At 42.0% G+C, this 14286-nt stretch overlaps 1 protein-coding gene across 2 annotated transcripts in view; it reads left to right on the forward strand.

Annotated features, from left to right (window-relative positions):
- IRAG1 (inositol 1,4,5-triphosphate receptor associated 1) overlaps window positions 1-14286 on the forward strand; it is an 80678-nt gene that overhangs the window by 51051 nt on the left and 15341 nt on the right. For both annotated transcript variants that reach the window (XM_044919326.1, XM_021685770.2), the window contains 6 exons: window positions 2283-2423; window positions 2900-3031; window positions 4343-4484; window positions 10472-10521; window positions 11057-11164; window positions 13226-13290. In XM_044919326.1, coding sequence (XP_044775261.1) covers window positions 2283-2423; window positions 2900-3031; window positions 4343-4484; window positions 10472-10521; window positions 11057-11164; window positions 13226-13290 — 638 coding nt within the window. The remainder of the gene's footprint in view (window positions 1-2282; window positions 2424-2899; window positions 3032-4342; window positions 4485-10471; window positions 10522-11056; window positions 11165-13225; window positions 13291-14286) is intronic.

A 14286-nucleotide genomic window follows, 5' to 3' on the forward strand; every position in this document is an offset into this window, starting at 1 on the left:
ATTGTGGGGTAATATGGACATTGTGATCAGCCCTACTGAACTGCTGAGACTCCCATCCCAGGTAATGGAAGATTTTGGCACTTTTGGTCAGAGATGAGAAGGTAGCTGGAAATTCCACATTTCTTCAAGGATGGTTTATGCTCTTTAAAAGTATGACTTAGATACACAAAGTTAGCTGGGAGGCTGCAGAATTGAATCAAATTTATTTCAAAATTATTAACAGATGGTCAGATTTCAAGTTTTCAACTTTGGTCCAGAGGAAGAAGGTACTTTCTTTCTGAGGGTTCCAAACATAAGGAAGGTAGCTCAGCCAAGGTGGGAGGCTGTGCTGTTAGCTCACCAGCCTTCCCTGATTCCTCCATTACTCCCCTGGGGCCTCCTTGTCTCTGTAGAGATGCTATCCCAATGGGGTTGGTGAGTGAGCTGAGAGGAACTTGTCTGCATTTCATTCTGGTGAAGGGATAGGGTAGATGGACAAAGAGAGTGCATCCCAGGTGAGGTGGCGAGGACCTCTGACACCAGCACTAGTCTGTTTCCAAGACAATTACGTTGGAGTTAATAGAAGGAAGTAAGAACCTGGATGAGTCCAGAATCTCTCTTTACTCCAGGTTGGGAGGATAGAAGGTTTTATAGTCTTTGTAGCATGGTTTGCCACTGATAATAAGAAAATGAACATGTCCTTCCTGAGACCCAGTGGACTGGAGAAGCAGAGGAAGACAGACAATGTGAAATGTTTGCCACAGATAGTAATAATTACCTTGCACACAGATATTGCACTTACAGTTCATCACACACTCATATCCATCCTTTCAACTGATCTTCCAAGCAGTTCAGAGAAATTGGTGGAGCAGGAGTTAGAACAAAGGAGGAAACCAAGTGATGAACTAATTTACCCAAGGTCCCAGACCCAGTGCTTAGCAGAACCAACATTTAGACCCAAATATTCTAACTAAATACAGGACTCTCTCTATCACACCACCATGAAGGGGATAACTCCGGTACAGAAAAATAAACATTGAACATTATTGATAAACTTGACTGGACTGAGGCTTGGGTAGGACAGAAAATCCCCACCCACTGACACTGGTGAAGATGGGCTATGGGCAGTTTGTTTAATGGCCAGCTCCTACCTGCAGATGTATACTGACATAATCGGTGCTCAGCATGGTGACAGGAGCACAGGCTTTGAAATCAAATAGTGTGAGGTTGAATCCTGGCTCTACTACCCCTTGTCACCTTGAACAAGTTAATGACCTCTCCGGTCTCAGTCTCCTTACCCATAAAGTGGCCACAACAGTTCCTATTGCAGAGGCTTTTTGTGGGGTTGAATGAGTCAAGGTGCACAGAACTCACAACAGTGCTAGCATACAGTAGATGCTTAATGAGGAGTAACTTCCAATGTTGCCATCAATGTTGTTATTGGGTCAGTTCAAGGCCTTTAGTTCTGTCTGGAGATGTCTACCCACAGTGGGCCATATCACATGAACTCAGGAGTTCAGACAGAGTTAGCTCACGCCAAGGGTATAAATCTGCTACCACTTGACTCAGGGCAAATGAATGGTATAAAAATGAAGGCCATTGCTTCTTCCTGTGTAGAGTCCATCTGTCTATTTCTCCTCCCCAGTAGTTTCCTATCATGCCAGGAGTTTCATGTTTGCTCAGTCCACCTTGCAAAGTTTCATTCATGCATCCTGCATTTTTGGCATGGAATATTTGTTCCAGAAAACTTCCCCTAACAGAATCATACCTGGCCTTATTTAATCTCCTGGTAGCTCCTTAAACCTGCTTTCTGTGTAGGATTCATAATACTCAGGCAAGATGCTGGTTGAAGTTTGCTTTAAGTCAACAAGGCTTACATTTTAAATGGAGTTTCTTTAAATACAGTGGTTCCATGCAAAACCTCCAAAACGCATGTGCAATAAATCTAGCATGAATCCAAACTGCTTCCATAATCAGCTATGTTGGCCTGAGTTTACCTAAACCTAAATACAGGATGCTATTTTCTTGAAATTCGGGAAAAAGCAAAGTGTCATTCTCTTATTATTTTTCAGTAAAATGCATTTGGTCTTCTGGTTCTGGAAAGGACCTAGCATGGACCTCAGGTTACTATTTCACCATCTTTTGTGTAGTTTGCTATGAAAGGAGAATTTCACTTGTACACGGCTGTTTTGGTTACTGGTTCCAGGAGCTGATGTAAAATGCTCATGCAAGAAACACACCTGTGACCTTGTTCCCTGTAATAACTCCTCCTAGCATCTCTCCTATACTCTTGTTCCCAACAGAATGTGTTTGTACAACTGTCCTTGGCCTTTAGAAATGACAGCTACACTCTGGAATCTAGAATTAACCAGGCTGAAAGGGAACGCAACCTAACAGAGGAGAACACAGAGAAGGAACTGGAAAATTTCAAAGCTTCCATTACGGTAATTGTGGAGCCTGATGGGGGAATCCTTGGAGGAGGGACTGTCTCCTAGGGCTATGCCAGATGTCCTGCTTTTCTCAGTCACCAAGTAGAGTATCCTGACATGAGAAATCAGGCCAGATAGAGTCTTCCTCAGAGAGCTCAGAGGGACTAAGGCAGAGACCTGAAGGCCTGGTTAACTTGGGGCTGTGAATAAGGCCTCTGAGTCCTTGGAAGCTTCTCAAGAGGAGGTTGGGTGACCTGGGATAGCAAAGGGAGCTCCTTAGGAACTAGAGACCTGGATGTGATTCCCTTATTTCAGGTCAGTCAGGTATAGTGTCCACATTGGGCTTCTCCAATCCCCAGAAGAAGGTATAGCCCAGACCCTGCAGAGGCCACTCTTTTCAGCCAGGATGGGGACCAGGGCTTGTCTTGTGACAGCTCAAGTCAAGTCTTGGTATGTGAGGACCCCAGCTGATGTTCCTTCTCACTTCCCAGTCCTCAGCTTCACTATGGCACCACTGTGAGCACCGAGAGACCTACCAGAAGCTGCTGGAGGATATTGCTGTCCTGCACCGCTTGGCTGCGCGCCTCTCCAGCCGAGCTGAGATGGTGGGGGCCGTCCGCCAGGTGAGCCTCCTCAGCTCCCAGCCCTCTGACTAGCTCAGCTCTGTCCACAGTAACTAGGGCAATAATGTAAGCAATGACAACTACAGATCCCACTTACTGATGGCTTCCTCTGTGCCAGACATCCTATGTACATTATTATGTTTTACTAAGAGTATTTCTGGTAGACCTCTAAACCCTTGAGGTGTTTCTTGGAAAAAGCTTTCTGTGAACATGTAAGTTTGGGAACTGCTACGTACTACCTTCCTTTCTTGGAGATTTCTAATACATACTGGCACCATCAAGGCTTTGAGAAATCTTATAGTGAAGAAGCCTATTTAAAACTACCTGTGTGTTTCCTAAATTTACTTGACTGAAGAACCATAAAATGCCTATTTTCTCATATAATACCTATTCAACTCCCATGGAACTAGTATTTAGCAGACACGCTTTTAGGAAAAACTGCTTTGTTTCATTTAATCCTCCCAGCAACCCTGTAAAGTAAATATCTTTTCCCCACAATGAAGACATGAAGCTTCAGAAAGGTAATAGCACTAGTGAGTGGCAGAGCTGGGGTGCAGGCCCAGGTTTGGCTCCCTCTCAGCCACTTTGAAGTCCTAAAGCACACAGGGCACCGCCCTGATCCAGGATAGTGTCATGAGCTCACACTGCCTGAGGCCTAATCATGGCTCCACCAGGATTCACTGTGTGACCTCAGGCCAGTTTTTGAGCTCTCTGTGTTCCAACTTCTCCAACCAATGCGGATGATGATAATGTCTGTCATATAGGCTTACCATAATATTTGCAAAGCACCTAGATGTTATTATCACTGCTGCTAGGACCGTGCTCGCTTGTTATGCTGCATTGGTTGCATCAGCAAGGTGTTCCTGGGACAGAGCCTAGAGCAGTTCTTGGAGAATGAAGGGAGGACAAACCACTGGGCTGTCCCCACCCCTGTGTTCTTCCGGGGAAAGGGCACTGACTCAGCAGCACACCCAGGAAGTCACTCTGGCTGGGAGAAGCAACAAAGGGAGAGCTCAAGGCAAGTGGCTACCTCCAGGAAGCGTCCCTGACCCATTCTCTCAGCAGAGATGACTTTTCTACCTCTCATCTCCTGAGGCGTTGTGGTTGTGCTTGTTCTTGTCCTCCCTGAGTGCAAGTGCCTGAAGCCCCCTCTCAGCTCACATCACGGACAGCAAACTCTTAGAGGGGAGAGTTGCATCTTTTAATTATGTCCTTTGAATTCTCCCAGCCCACAGGCTAGCTCAGAGCAAACAAGTGCCAACAAGTCATTCCTCCAATTGCCCTGTGTGCTCATGCTCTCCTTTCCTGCAGGAAAAGCGCATGTCAAAGGCAACAGAGGTAATGATGCAGTATGTGGAGAATCTGAAGAGGACGTATGAGAAAGACCATGCAGAGCTCATGGAGTTTAAAAAACTTGCAAATCAGAATTCAAGCCGCAGCTGTGGCCCTTCTGGTAAGGAACTGGGCTTCTGCCCCCATCTTGGTCCTGCAATGTTGGTCCCTGGTGGCTGTAGGCCAGGATCACATCCATCAGTGCAGCCTGAGGAGTTCTAGTTGAGCAAGGCTCATTGTCCTGCCCAGTGCTGTCCACAGGGGCCTCACAGCAGCTGTTCTGGTGAGCCAAGGGACCTAGAACCAGGAACCATGAACAGTCCCAAAGCAACTCCTGACACAATTAACCACAGCAGTTTACCACTGATACGAAGCCATAGGCTGAAAGAGCTCACTCTCCTTTATGAGAAGGACAGACCCCAGACCTTATAGTCTTTGTGCTTTGGGGCCAACACATACTAAGGAATTTGGACTTTATCCTAGAAAGCATTAGGGATCCAACCAAAGATTTTAGTCAGAGAAATGACATGTTCATACATGGAGTTTAGAACGTTCCCTCTGATTACAATGTGGCAGCTATATTAGTGGGATATAGCCAGAGATAGGGAAACCCACAAAGCTGCTATTACAGTAGTCCTGGTGAGAGATGAGTCTTGGCAGTGGGGATGGCATGAGATCCTGGCTAAAGGACATATTCCTGAGATAAATAGCAGACTCATGGGAAAGACAAATGTTTTAAAGAAATACTCTTTAAAAAATGTTCTATACAATTGCTATAGGAGCACAGAGGTGATTCTGCTTGAGGGAGTCAAGGAAGGTTTTACAGAGGGATGGCATCTGGGCAGTGTTTCAAAGTAAAAATAGGCATTCTCCAGGCAAGAGGGGGAAATATACCCCAGGTAGAGGAAACAGTGTGTACAACAATGTAGGGTTGGAATGGAAAGGCTATGAAACAAAGGATTTGATGTGGTTGGAGTGTGATGATGACAGGTTGAAGGTAAGCCTTGGTAGGCCAGGGCCACATGCCAGGTCATCCTAATAATTTGGGCCTTTGTCCTTGAGGCTATAAGGAGGCACTGGTGAGTTTATACCATCTAACATGGTCAGATTCTATTTTCAGAAGATTTGTCTGACTTCAGAGTGGGCAATACATCCGGAGAAGGTAGACACTGAGGTCTAGAGAGACAGGTCAAGAGGCACTTGCAGCAATCCTGGACGAGGAGGATGATGCCTTGGACCAAGATCTCTCCTTGAGAGCCAGGGTCTAGGCTCTGGCTGATGAGGATGGTGCAAGCAGGAGAAAACAGACCTTTTAGTGACAGGAATCTCCGTGGAATGCAAACATCCGTGTTACCAAGAGCGGGAGGAGGGAAAGTATAACAGATGGAGAAACCTTTATAAACAGGAGGTTTCACAAGTTTCCTGGGGAATATCAGTGACACTTTCCAGAGTCCAAAGGCAGTGTACACATGCTCCAGACTGTCTGCTTTTGATCTTGGCAGCAAAACTCCTGACCCACATGCATCTGGGCCTATAGGAAACTAGTTTCTGTCAGTGTTGGGAGTTGGGGAAGTTGCCACCGAAGAAATCCTAATATGTGGGATCTTGCATTATTGTCCTGGAAGGTGCAAGGTCTCCTGTAAACTGCCCTATCCAAGATTTACGAAAGGAACAGTTACCCATGAGTTTCATTCATTCATTCTAAAGGCATTTATTGAGCTCCTTTGTTGTGCCCCACATGATACTAAATATAGAAGTAAAGGGCACATGGTCACTGAGATCCAAAGGAACTCTCAGCCGGTGCAGAGGGCAGAGCAGTATAACCAGCCCAGTGACAAAAGTAAGCAGATTCTTATAGGGAGCATACCGCAGAATCCCACATTCAGTCTGGGGACATGAGAAAGTGCTTATAATAAGAAGGGAGATGGTAGCTGAATCTTAAATAGTGACTAAGTGTTTTTCAGACATTTGTTCCCATTCCACTGTTTCTCAGCCTGGGCTGGTGTAGAGGGGCCAGCATCCATCTAACAGGTGTGTCCATTGTATACTCTGTGACCATTCCCTAATAATGTTGGTTTTTAAGCCTTTACATGACTTCTAGAAATCTTTGTCTATGCCTGAAACTCTGAAGACTATAGTGAAATAAAAATATCTCTGATTTAAAGAAAGTTGATACACATTTTAAAAAATCAATTTTTTTCCTGAATATGAAACGTACTGACTGTCTACATCTTGGATTATTTCCTTAAGATGAATTTCTAGAGGTGTAAATACTGGCTTGGGGGAAAGAAATTTTTATAAGGCTCTTAAAGGAAACTATTTTCAAATAATCCATTGATATTTCCATTTAACGGGAAACAATAGTGCTCAGTTCATTGTGCCATTGACATTCTTGTCCTTTCCTTTAAAACTATTTTTGACTTTGATGGGCCAAGATTATATCTCATCTCATAGTTTTAATTTGTATTTGTTACCTTTTCAATTTTTACTGGACCATTTGTAGTTCCACTTTTATAAATTCTCTAATTATATCTTTTGCCTGCTTGTAAGATTGGCATTTTATTCATTTGTATGAATGCTTCAACATATAAAAAATATTTTCTGGTTCTGCTATTTTGGCTGACTGGAAAACTTGAAACTCCTTGACCACAAGTACTTAGACATTTCTGCTGGATAAAATAAAGCAAACATTAGTCTAAAAGAATAGCTGAATCTACAGGAAAAGAAATTGAAATACTCATATACAAGAAAAGAAAAGAGAACTGAAACCTGCAGCTTCCTTGGGGACACGAGTCAGCTTCAATTATCTGGGTGCTGAGCTTTTGCACTTGCATGCAATCTGAGATATCTCGGACACCTATGACAGAGAGTTGACTTTGAGACTCCCATAGAAAGTTAAGATTTTCCAAGGACTGCATCTTTAGACAGAACTTGAACAAGAAAAAAACAGTTGCCAAACAGCAGAGACACAAATCAAGGAAGTCTGTTTCACCCTGTAGTAGGAAAAATACTTTCTGCTTTATCGTAGGAAAAATATATGCCATGACAGAAGTTGTGGTGCAATATGCAGAGAATCTGAAAAGAACATCACAATAATGTCTGCAGGAACACTGTCAGAAACAAACATAAAGCCACTCTGGAGAGGCACATCCTTCACCCAGGACACACAAGATTCCTCTAACTGAAGCCTCATTAAAGATGATTTTACAGTATAAAATTATAAAATACACAAGAAAACAATCCACCTTGAACAACAATCATCAGACACACTAAACAATAGGATTATATCCTAAGGATTGCAGAAAATAAAACAATCTGATACTTTTTTAAAAAACATAAAGGTATGTTTAAAAATTATTAGAGGCATCAAACAATGAATCAAAAACATGAGAATAAAATACAATTATCAAAAAAAGAGTAAAATAGAACTAGAAATGAGGAACAGAATCATGGAAATCAAAAACTCAGTAGTTTATGTGTGGTAAGTACTATAGTGGTGGTAGTTACTCTAGTGGAGATTCCAGATTTTCTCCTTTTGGACACACTTCTCCATTCCCTTGAAGTTAGGTGATGCCATGTGATTTGGCAAATAAAATGTGAGCAGAAGGACATGTGTCACCTTTGAGTTGAGGCCTTTAAGAAACTAGTGTGCAGGGGTGCCTGGATGGCTCAGTCAGTTAAGTTCTGCCTTTGGCTAGGGTCATGATCCCAGGGTCCTGGGCCCCGCACTGGGCTCCCTGCTCAGCAGCGAGTCTCCTTCTCCTTCTCCCTCTGCCGCCCCCCTGCTTGTGCTCTCCCTCTCTCTCTCAAATAAATAAATAAAATCTTAAAAAAAAAAAAGAAACTAGTATGCAATTTACCCCATGTTTCTTCCTCCTCACATGACAATCATCACTGCTCCAGAATAGTAGAAGCTCCATTAATATGACTCCAGAGTGAGGAAATGCAGAGCAGAGCCTGCTGCCAACTCAGAAGCAAATGGACATGTAACATAAGGAAGAAATAAATCTTTATTGTTATAAGTGACTAAAACTTTGGGGTTGTTTATTATGGTAGCATAACCTAGCTTATTGGTACAACATTTAAATCAGATTGGGCACAGTTGAGGAAAAAAATTAGTTAACTGAAGACAGATTTGAGGAAGTTGCCCACAATGCAGTTCAGAGCGATAAATTGATTAAAAATATGAAAGAGGGTGCCTGGGTGGCTTAGTTATTGGGCGTCTGCCTTCGGCTCGGGTCATGATCCTGGGACCCTGGGATCGGGCCCTGCATTGGGCTTCCTGCTCAGCCGGAGGCCTGCTTCTCCCTCTCCCACTCCCCCTGCTTGTATTCCCTCTCTCGCTGTCTCTCTCTCTGTCAAATAAAATCTTTAAAAAAGTTAAAAAAAATAAGAATATGAAAGAAATGTTGTATTATAAGATATGGGACACAGAGTATAAAATGAGAAAGTTCCAAATACATTTATTAGCAGATCCACAAGAGGAGAAAGGGAGAGAGAAAATATTCAAAAAGATTTTCCAGAATCTGAGAATTTCCCAGGACTAAAGAAAGACATGAATCATTGGATTCAGAAAGAACAGTAAATTCCAAGAAGAAATAAAAACACATCGAAGATGAACTGAAAATTTTAAAAGTAACCAGAGAGAGAAGAGAGAGGATTTACAAAAGACTGACAATTCTCAATAGCAATAGTGGTACCAAAAGACAATGAAGTGGGGTAGGGGAATGGGGTAACTGGGTGATGGACATTAAGGAGGGCACATGATATAATGAGCACTGGGTATTATATAAGACTGATGAATCACTGAACTCTACCTCTGAAACTAATAATACACTATATTGTAATTGAATTTAAAAAAAAGACAATGAAGTTAAAGTCTTCAAAGAGCTGAGAAAAAATAACTATTAACCTAGAGAAAATATAACCAGCTAAACTGATACAAGCTTGAAAGCTAGGTAAAGATATCTTGAGACAACAACTGAGAAAGTTTACCTCTCACAGATCCTTGCCAAAAGAAAAGTAAGGATGTACTTAGGGAAAAACAAAATTAAGATAAAAAAAAGAAGTAGGATGCAAGAAGGAATGGTGATCAGACATTTGTAAATGTGGGTAAATCTAAACAAGTATTTATTATATAAAACAACAGTTATAATAATATCAGATTACAAATACAAAGTAAATCAAAAATACTGAAAAGCAATGTAATTTAGATTCAAGGGAGTTATTGTTTTAAGGTTTCATTAGGAAAAGAATAGAAATCTTGATTAATTTAAAATTTAAAGTCACATAATATGTTACAAATTTAAGTGGGCACATTAAAGATTCGAACTAAAATGTATAACTTCTAAACCAATGTGCAGGGTGGGAAGGGTGGGAAGGAAAAAAAATCAATGAAGTGAGGTAAATAGAAAAACAGGGAAAATACATGGATAGGAGGGATAAACAGATATACAAGCTAAATGATATTGGTCAAACTGAAACTGAAATTGAGCTTTTAAAAACCTTTCTCTGTACATATTGGTGTTTTCTGGTGGCAGTATTATCCAGGTGTGGTGCAAAACATTTTATATAAATTATATCATTTAATGTATGCACTGAGGACTTGAAAATCCTGGGGTGCTGGTTTCCTTTGTTCCAAATTGTTTTATAGATGACGTACTGTAACCACTCTGCCAACAAGTTTGCATTCTTTACTGATACCACACCTTCCTTGCTCATAATTTCCCTGAGTGTTCATCTCTTAAATGAGCAAGAAATGACCCAATAAGCCTCGGTATTGCTACAAGTAGTTTTTCACACACTCTCCAGGGCATTACCAGAGACTGTGCAGTGTGTCAGGTATATATCAGAGGCCCAAGATGGGTTTCTCATATTGCCCAGAGGAGTTAAGATAAAAGTTATGTCCAGAAAAGCCCCACTCTGCAGATAATTGTCTCAGGGGGTAGTGTCAAACTTAGTGTTCCCAACACCTAGGCTCTTGGGCTACCCCTTGAGGGCCAGTTCTGACCAATCAATACCTCAGCTTAGTTTCAGGCTATCCGTTTTCTGCTGGAGACTACTCTGAAAATTTACCTGAGTTCTCTTCTCTGTTCCCTCTTGCTGCAGAAGACGGGGTCCCTCGAACAGCGCGGTCCATGTCCCTCACACTGGGAAAGGTATGCATGTTCAAGGAATACCAGGATTCCTGGGGGATTACAACAGAAGTTTCCATAGTCACCAGAAAGTCATTCATGCTTGAATCCACAGGTGCCAGAGAACCTCTGGACAGAGTCTCTAATTCAGCTTACCACGCTTGTTAGTTTGTCCTTCAGCTTTCCCTTCCTCATGGTTTCCCTGGTTAGACCATCCCCCAAATGAACATGGAATGAGGCATAAACCTTGGTATTCCTATCCTTTTCATATACTTTCCAGGGTGTTACCCAGAGACTGGGGGTCATTTCTGTTCCATTTCTTTAGGATATAAGCTAAAATAAGAACATGTTGAGAAATCACTCACCACTAACAGAAAACTTGGGTCAACTTTGGCCACTCTTTCCAAACCAACCCTCAACACCATCAATACCCCAAAGCGAAAATACCCAATGAATGTAATTACAGCATCAGGAACTAGTAGGCCATTTTCCAGGCCTTTCTGAACTGTGGGTGCTGCTCCCTCCCTGACAGTGGGCCTGGTCACATCTCTTCCCACAGAACATGCCCCGCCGGAGAGTCAGTGTTGCAGTGGTTCCCAAGTTTAATGCCCTGAACATGGCCGGCCAAACTCCCAGCTCATCACCCATCCCCTCCTTACCAGCCCTGGTGAGTATGATGATGCCTACCTCCCAGCCCTTTTCAACCTCTCCCTCAGGCTCAGGACTATGGGGGTGACCTAGGTGAGGGCAGGGTCAACAAGGAAAGGAAATTCCCAGCACAGATTTTGGAGTAGGGGCTCAAAAAAGCTCAATATAGACCAGGCCCCATGTCTTCCACTGCCCTGAGAAGAAGACTCAGTATCCTTGAGCAAGGTGCTGGCAGCTCAAAGAGTGTTCTTTGAAAATGATACTCTTCCCATGCTTAAACCACAATCCTCCAAGGTGGGTATAGTGTTTTTTTTCCACTTTGCAATGGATTTAAATACCTGAAGGTTGCATTGTGTAGTAAGTAGTAGGGCTGAGCTTTTAACCCTAGGCTTTCTGATTCCAGGGCCTGGGTTTGAGAAGAAACTACCAGACTGCCCATTAATAAGAGATTGGTTAAATATAGACAGCCCTAAAAAGGGATTTCTGTGCAGTTGTTAAAAGTAACATGAAAAATGTCCATAATAAAAGGAATTAAAAACAGTATATGCAGTAGAATTCTGTTTTGTAGGGTTTTTTTTTTTTTTAAGAGTATTTTTCTATGTGTAGACATAGCAGATTCTGGAAGAATATATGTAAAACTATTAATGGATACCCTGGGCAATGGTAAAACCACAGGTGATTTTTATTTTCTTCCTGATGCCTTTTTACATTTCTATAATAAGAATCCATTGCTAATAATCAGAAAAAAAATTCATTTCAATTATTTTAAACATACACAGTTCCTATATAACAAAATATTTTCTACATCCCAGGCTTTTGTGGATCTAGTTAATATTATTTAAAACTTTTCTAATTCTTTCTTCAGTTGCTTCTCTGTTCTGTGTTCATGACCAGCACTACTCTATAAGGCAATCTGACTGTGTAAGCAATAGGTAAAGTAGAATTCAAGCTCTACTGTGCCAGTATGGAGCAATAGCTTCTTTCACCTCTTTTTCAATCATCTATGAAATTATCCTAAACTCCCAAATCACTCACTAAAACAACCTAAAAAATTTTTTTGTTTAAAGGAGCTTAGGGAGGTCTAGCTAGTGTGTTTAATGGACCTATTTCCAATACTATACTAAATGTAAGAATATTATTTCCAAATATGCAGTTGGCCTTTGAACAATGCAGGGGTTGGGGGCACCCACCCCACACAGTTGAAAATCTGCGTATAAGTTTTGAGTCCCTAAAAACTACTGATGATCAGAAGCCTTACCAATAACATAAATAGTCAATTAACACATATTTCGCATGTTATATGTATTATATACTGTATTCTTATAATAAAGTAAGCTAGAGAAAAGAAAATGTTAAGAAAATCATTAGGAAGAGAAAATACATTTATAGTATTGTACTGTATTTAAAATGCATATATAAGTAGACCTGCCCAGTTCAAACCCATTTGTTCAAGGGCCAACTGTATATTCCTTCAGACTAAAAGTTGGCAACCAAGAATATGCATTAAAATCACACAAAGTACTTCTAAAACATTGCCCAGGCTTCACCCGAAGATTCTGAATTGGATCAGTACTTTAAATCTTCCCCAGTGATTCTAAGATGCAGCCAGAATTGAGAACCATTTCTTAAACTAAATCTGTTGTAACAAAACAATGAGGTAGTCCTGGGGGGTTTTAGTAATGACAGGCATCTCCTGAGTATTATGCTTGGAGCTATATCCCCAGGGCAGAAAGGGCCTCTGTTTGCTAGGAGGCCTGCTGGTATTTAGTCCAAGTCAGTAAACCTGAGAAAAAGGAAAAACTGAGGCTCTGCTCCAGAATGGGGCCTCAAAATGTAAATTCTTCATTCAGGGGAACTTAGGAGAAGGAAAAGGTGCAAGTTGCATGAGCCTCAGGGGGCACTAAGGAATGGAGGACAGGAAAGGCCCAACGCCTGGGTTCAGATGCAGATCAGAAAGCATGGTGGTGGGGGAAGAGCTGGGACAGCAGCAGCCCCTTCCCCACATCATCAAAGATGTAGCAGCTCTGGCTTCTCCCTTCCTAGCTGATCTTCAATTGTCTGTCTCCTGTTTTTCATCCAGTCAGAATCACCCAATGGGAAAGGCAACCTACCTGTCACCTCAGCACTGCCTGCACTTTTGGAAGAGTAAGTTTGTTGATCTTCCTCTTAACTCTGGGGATCTCTGAGAAAATTTTCCCTAACTCACCTTTCCTCCCACCCTCACTCCCAAAATGTGATGGAAAGCAAATTAAGTTCTAAGGAAAGTACATGGGACTTTGAGACCCACAAAGATTTCAGAGTCAGTTTGCAATCTGGACCAGGAAGATGCTGTGGCTGAGTCCAAGTACCTCAATCTCAGAAAAGCCCAGAGAAGACAGACACCTTTTCTCTTGGTTAGGGTTCTTTGGGCTACAGATACAAGAAAGCCCCAACCGGAAGGGGCTTAAATAGTAAGTCCAACGTGAAGTAGAGTGTGGGATGGGAGCAGAGGGTGTACAGAGGTAGGGATTTTCCAGGTATAGTACAGCAGGGCCCCAGCTCAGCCTCTACAATTTCCTTGCTTGCTTCTGCCCACTTTGTACATTGACTTTATCAGCAGGCTTGTGGCAAATGGCTACTATTTTCAAGTATTCATCCAGACATGAAGTATTTAGAAGAAGAGGACTATCTCTTTCCATGCTTCTTTTTTATGAACAAACCCAGAAACTTTTTTTTAATTTTATGACCAAACCCAGAAACTTTTTTTTTTTAGTCTTCCTTATCTTGTTATTAATCTGGAACATAGTTCCTTTCTAAACCAAACACAGGCTTTGGGAATAGGATTGTCATCATGGGTTTAAACCGTGCCCTGGAGATGGGGACAGAGAGTCAGCTTCCCATGAAGCAAAGTGGCTCTGTGAAGAAGAGTAAATTTCTGAGCAAAATCACATTGCTGTGAGGAAACAGGTAGGAGGATTGAGTACTGGAGTGGCAATGAATAGTGCCTGCCATGCCTAATTTTTCCAGGCATCTATGCAATTTGCTGGTCTTTTCATCCTCAGCCAGAGCAAGGCAGGCTGTTTTTACACTCAGAAGAGTTTATAACTTGCTTTTCAAATTCTTTCATTTGCTTGCTGGAAAACATCTGGATCACAGCTGTCA

This window comes from Neomonachus schauinslandi, chromosome 11 (genome assembly GCF_002201575.2).
Source record: "Neomonachus schauinslandi chromosome 11, ASM220157v2, whole genome shotgun sequence".
Lineage (NCBI taxonomy): Eukaryota > Metazoa > Chordata > Mammalia > Carnivora > Phocidae > Neomonachus > Neomonachus schauinslandi.